The sequence below is a fragment of the Oryzias latipes genome, chromosome 13 (assembly GCF_053564925.1).
Source record: "Oryzias latipes strain Hd-rR chromosome 13, Olatipes_Hd-rR_3.1".
Lineage (NCBI taxonomy): Eukaryota > Metazoa > Chordata > Actinopteri > Beloniformes > Adrianichthyidae > Oryzias > Oryzias latipes.
Window position 1 is genome coordinate 20,034,625 of NC_136249.1, and position 6,380 is coordinate 20,041,004.

The 6,380-nt window shown below is 41.2% G+C and overlaps 1 protein-coding gene across 2 annotated transcripts; it reads left to right on the forward strand.

Annotated features, from left to right (window-relative positions):
• Positions 1 to 1,353: 1,353 nt before the first annotated feature.
• c1qtnf5 (C1q and TNF related 5) lies at positions 1,354 to 5,945 on the forward strand. Of its 2 annotated transcripts, none has more exons than XM_078930066.1 (3): positions 1,354 to 1,556; positions 4,062 to 4,300; positions 4,380 to 5,945. In XM_078930066.1, the coding sequence occupies exons 2-3, from the start codon at positions 4,075 to 4,077 to the stop codon at positions 4,898 to 4,900; spliced, it is 747 nt and encodes a 248-aa protein (XP_078786192.1). In that variant the 5' UTR covers positions 1,354 to 1,556; positions 4,062 to 4,074; the 3' UTR covers positions 4,901 to 5,945. The 2 variants fall into 2 exon arrangements, with proteins under 2 accessions (XP_078786192.1, XP_078786191.1); XM_078930065.1 differs by having other exon boundaries at positions 1,474 to 1,643.
• The last annotated feature ends 435 nt before the right edge of the window (positions 5,946 to 6,380 follow it).

Here is a 6,380-nt window from a genome sequence, read left to right on the forward strand (position 1 = left end):
TACTTAGCCTGTATTTGTAGATTTTTCCTTGTTGTGTATAGACGTTGTCTTCCTATCTAGGAGGGGGGGGGGGGGGGAGGAAGTAAGATCATGAACGGCTTGTTTTTTGTTTTTTTTAACTGCCTTGAATATATCTTTTGTCATATATCAAACCCCCCCCCCCCTGCTCTGTAATAACGGTATTCACCACAGTCATACATCTATATATATATATATTTTCCCATTCAACAGTGTTTTGTTTTTTTCAATACACATCAACAATATGAAGGAAAACCACCATGTGAAAATAAACTACAAACTACTTGGTTGAATGTATAATTAGGAAACAAAGTTGTACATAAGTGTAAAAAGAAAAGTTTCTAATCATGTTTATTTTCTATGCACTTTTTTTATTTAAGTGATAGTTTAAATAATAAACATGTCTCCTTTACTCTGCTCTGTCTGCTTTTTGATCGCATCGGCTCTCGTGTTTTAAAATCAAAACTAGCATCACATTTTTTATTTTTTATTGTTTATTTTTTTCTGATTTGACACGACAAACGGCTTTTCCAATGCTAAAGGTTGAAGTTGCTGAATTGCTTCATGGTATGGAGGTAAATGCCCCTCCGTCATCATTTTAGGAGAGAACAGGAAGTGGCTGTAGTAGAAGTTGCTGAATGTGTTGCTCGTTAAACGTTTGAAGCTCGGTGTCGTCTTGCTGCCTTCACAGGGAGCGCACTTTTACAAAAAAAAAGAAGAAAAAAGGATGAGTTTTGTGCTTAAAAGGGTTTTCTGCTCCCATAAAAGCCGTTTTACTGCTCAAACACCAAGCACAAGCTCGTTTTCCTGCAGATCCCCATAAAACCAGCCTCTGAACTCACTGGCCATAATGCCTCATTAATTACCTGAGTGAATGGTGGAAACTCATTATTGTGTTCAAAAAGTGAAAGTTTTCTCTGTCATATAAAACTCAAACAGTCTTGCAAACTTGAAATGAAGCTGGTGATGGAGGAAAAGATCAGGATGCTTAGCTTATTGATCAGGGTGATGCAAGACGAAGCATATAAAGAAGAGAATTACTATTAATAGTTTTTTTTTTTTGGAGTAAAAACATCTAAACTGAGCAACTGTGAACCCATCTGAGTCAGCACAGAGAAAAATGTGGAAATCGTATTCCGTGCTGCATCTTTCACCTCAAATTCTGTAAAACACAGCTGACTCCCAGAGCATTGTGGGGCATCTGGCTGTTCAGATCGCAGTCCTCTGAAGTTTCTGTGGTCATGTCCAGAGGAGGACCGTTATGCAAACATGTGTCCCCCTCCCCTTTAGACTGCTTATTCCTCCTTAAATCCCTCCCTCCTCAATGATTTTCTCACACTGCCTTCAAGTTATTTGGCTTTTTTTTGCGCTGCTTTAACATCACATTTCTGGACACATGGCTCCTCCTCTCCCTGCTCAGTTTTAATGGGACTTTATTACCATTTCCTTGTAACTTTTTTTTTTTTTCTGGTTAAGGGAATCTTTTGGTCCAGCGCAGCACACACAAGCACCAGAAGAAGCAGTTCCTGAGCATTCTGGTAAGGTTTTGATTCTCTCTGGAGCTAAACCTCATCAATCCAAGCATGGAAAATGTCGTTTGCCAACAAACATGAACCGCATTACCAGTAAGTGTGTCCTGTCTGAGCTATTGTCTTTGTTTAAAAAGCAAAGAAAGACTAAACATTCTTTAAATAAATTCAGTGTTGTGTTCATGTTACTACTTTTTGCCTGTTTTTGGTGGCATTTAACTGTTATGTAACGACAAAATCTCTGTGACATTGAAAAGGTCTGAGAACGGCGTTTCTCAACAACAGAACTAAATCTTGATGGGGCCTGAACTGTGAGGGCAGACAGCTGCTCAGACTCCCCAATATTTGTGTTCTCGTCTGCTCCCTGCTTCTACCAGGAATGCTGACTCTTTGTTCCACCCTCATAGTTTCTCTCCTCTGTCTGCAGCTGTTGTGGATGTAAAAACTCCAGCAGCTCCTTAGGAAACCTGCTGATTGGCAGCATTTCTCATCACTCAGCGACTTATTTACCACTAGAGTGTCAGAAAAACAGCAGTCACTCCTCCTTCTGCTTTGCTCCTCTATTTTGTGATTTCACTTTTGCTCTCAGGTTGTTCAACAAGCCCAAGAAAGTTTTCTTATATCAGAGGACAACATGACGGCATGAAAATAGGGCTCCTCACATGTCCCAGATATAAAAAAGTGGAACAAATCAGGAATTGGGAACCTTTTAACCCTTTGGTAGTGGGGTCAGGTGAGTTACAGAGGAGGTGGAGACTAAATTTGGATGTAGTTTTTACAAAAAACAAAGAAACATCAGTTTTGGAGCATCGTTCCATCATTTTAGTTTGCGGCTGGATGGTTTAGTTGCCTGTGTGTAGGACTGGTGCGTAGGAAACCAGGGTTCAAATCCCATGGGATGCGTCAAGCTTTATCCAATGTGGGTCCTTCGGCAAGACCCTTCACCCCTCTAACTATGGGGCCGCAAGTGGCCCAAGTCTGGGTCCCCCTGTGCCGATCCCCCAGCCCGGATAAAATACAGAGTTGTGTCAGGAAGGGCGTTTGGCGTAAAAATCTCTGCCCAAATCACCAGTACAAATCAGTGAAAGCTGATTCACACAGAAAAGATATGCTGAAAGGTGAACAACAGATTCTTTAGATGCACTGTGCATTCTTAGCATCACTTTGTTAATCTCTCTCAAGCTTTTGGATTAAAAACTGGACAAAATTAGCAGCATTTGTTTCTCCAGAAAGCATATTTGTGTAAATGAGTTGACAGGCTTTCTTCACTGAACTCCGCTGGTGGTGAGCTGTTGGACAGATGTGACTGTAGAACACTTCAGAAACAAATAATGATGACTCAACAGAAACTTATGTCAATACAGCATTTATGCAAACCCTCCACGCATTAAACAGCAGAACATCTGTCTTGCACCTCTGTTACAGAGAAGTAACAGTATAGTGTGAAGATGGGATACCCACCGTTCTCCTGGCAGAGGCAGGAAGGACTCTGCAGATTCCATACTGCTTGTTTTTGTGATTTCAATCTGAAGCGCCTCTAACAACACTTTGGTCAGCTTGAATTGCTGAAAAAGATCCATCCATTTTCCTAACCCACTATTTCCCTTTGGGGGTCATGGGGTTGCATGGCCTGGTCGCTGTTGGGTGAAGGCGGGGTCAGATCGCCAGCCTGTCAAGAGGCCACACAAACACACACACACACCTTAGCTTAAGCCAATTTAGAGTCACCAATCAACCTACAAAGCATGTTTTTGGACATTGGGAGGAGAAAAACTCACATATGCACGAGGAGAAACATGCAAACTCCACACAGAAAAGTTCCAGATTCAGCCTTCTAAAAAGATTAATTGTAGATTTAAATAATATATATTACTTTGCAGATATGTTATGACCACAGCTTAAAAAATCTTTGTCAAGAATCTCCACAAGCCCACATCACCTCCCTTCCAACACCGTGCTTTACAATGGGAATGAGGAGGTTGTTGTAGACGCTTTATGTGTTTTTCTTCAAACTCTGCTCTTTGTTGTGAAGCCTCTTTGCTTTCATATTGGACGCTAGTAGCTGCTTTAAAGATTGTTGCTTGGCTTTGTGTTGAAAAAACACACTGCTCCAGATTAGCAAATGGCCAAAGGAAGTGTTTCGACATGAGTGCACACTCTGTTATGTGAAGTAATTTTTCATCCAAGGCCAGTTTACAAAAAAGTGCACAGAGCAAAATTATTTTACATATAATTTAATTTAACTTTGACCAACTGAGGAGGCCAGGAGATTATCTTTTGGTTTACACATTTTTTACGTTTAAATTTTAATTAAAGATCCAATTTAAATCATGATTATGAAGCAGAAGATAACAGCTTCTGTGTTGATGATTCCATTTTAAATGGATTGTTTGATCTCAGACCATATTATTGTAGGAACCAGATGTTTAAACATCCTGAGGTTTTTAGGATGTTCAATAAATATTTTTGTTTTCAGAGTTTCCTTAACCAATGCAACCTTTTTCTCTCTCGAAGCCTGACGTCTGCGATGGATTCACTCAGATTGTTGCTTCAGTCCCTCCTCATTCTTCAAGTACATTTTTCCAAGCAGCTGGAGGACAACCAGATCCCTCCCAGTCTGTGCACTGGTCACCCTGGGATCCCTGGGTCTCCTGGAGTTCATGGGAGCCCCGGTCAGCCGGGCAGAGATGGCCGGGATGGGAGGGATGCTGCTCCGGGAGAGAAAGGGGAGAAGGGGGACAAAGGGGGCTCAGGTACCCAACTTCACTTCAAGTCTGGGAGAATGAACCGAAGTTACCACCAACACGTTCACATAACTGTGTTCTTCTTCAGGGGAAACAGGAGAGCGAGGCCTGACGGGAGACAAAGGAAACCCTGGAGAAAAGGGTGAAAGGGGGCAGCATGGGGAGTGTGCAGTGGCGCCCAAATCAGCCTTCAGCGCCAAACTGTCTCAGGGTCTACCCTTGCCCCTCAGTGTGGGTGATGCCGTTCGCTTTGACACAATCCTGCTAAACGAGCAGGGTGACTACAATGCAGAGACAGGACGCTTCACCTGCAAGGTCCCTGGGGTCTACTACTTTGCTGTCCACGCCACAGTTTACCGGGCCAGCCTTCAGTTTGACCTGATGAAGAACGGCCACGCTGAGGCGTCTTACTTTCAGTTTTACGGCAGCTGGCCCAAACCAGCATCTCTATCGGGGGGCTCCCTGCTTCACCTTGTTCCTGGTGACCAGGTGTGGGTACAGATGGCTCTCTCTGAATACAACGGCTTTTACTCCAGCACCAAGACAGACAGCACCTTCTCCGGCTTCCTGGTGAACTCAGACTGGAAAAATTCTGCAGTGTTTGCTTAACATTATGTGGAAAATGAGGTCCAAGTTTGTGTTATTTCACTTTTCTTTTTTCTAGATCCAATGACGTATACAGACAGTTTTACATGTTTGTTTGTTAGTTACAGATGTTAGAAAAAATAGGCACAATAATCCCACACCAATTGAAGGTGTTTGTTGATCTTCTAAGGAGATCCTATGCTTTTAGATCAGCAGATTTGGCAGCTTTGAAAAGATGAAAGCCATTATTCAAATGGAATAAAAGTCCTCATCATGCTGGAAACTGAGGCACAAATGCAAAAGGTCACAACTGTAAAAAGAGCAATTTATAATAATGACAGGGAAAAGACTCATTTTTACATCCCATTTGCCATAAGCTGCGTTTTATTGAAAACAACCCTGAAATGGAGGTGACTGACTAAACTAAACAGAGTTAGAAATGACAGGATTTTTATTGTTTTTGCCTCCAATTCTTTGACAACTTTCTCTGGAAAGAAAAGAAGACATAAAGAGACATAACACACAATTTTATACATATTTTCTCTTACTGATAACATAGGTATTTGAAGTCATTCTATCTGTATTTCATTTCATTCAATTAAAAGTTTCAGTCATTACTGTATATATTACAACTCTTCACAGATTATGACGCTACATTTATTGATACAAATTGCATTAAAACTCAGTGCTGAATCATCCGTTTCATCAGTTTCCTCCAGCAGCCAAAAAACATGCTTAAAAAGTTATTTGGTTACTCTGAAGTCTCTCTAGGTGTGTGTGGGAGTGATTGTGTGTCCAGCAACAAGCTGGCCACCTGTCAAGGGTGTACCTGCCTTCACCAAACAGGCTCCAGTCACCCCGCGACCCCGACCTGAAAGGGATATCGTGAGATAAGAGCATAAATGGATTCGTTATAATTGATTCTAAACAGGGTTGATAGTTCTCCTCTCCATCTTGTGTTTGAAAACTGGTTCCATGGAAAAGAAAGCTGAGCTACAAAGGACTTTAGCTTCAGGATTCAGTGTCTGTGTGAAAACATTATCATTCATTAAAAGATTTTCTAAGTTTACACTTGTTTATTTCATCAGATCTGAACAATAATTTTAATACAACCAATTCACATGAAATAAAAACAGAGATGTTTAACCCTTGTGCTATCTTAGATGACCCCACCCTTACATTGACGTGTTCTTCCTACCATGACAAAGGTGGATAAAGGTGGAAAGATTTCATGTAATCCATGGACACCAGTGAAGATCACAAATCATTGAAGAAAAAAGGTTCAGAGCACTGTCTAGTGGGTCTAGATCAGTGTTTTTCAACCTTTTCTGAGCCACGGCACACTTTAACCTTAAAAAAAATCCCGCGGCACACCAGCATCCAAAAATTTAAAAAAAGGAGAAACTCATAGTCTGTATTGATCTACAGCCCCTCCACAATCTCACATGCATTTTTGAGATAATTGTTACAGAAAAAGCTGGAAACTGCAGCTGTTTTTTTCTAA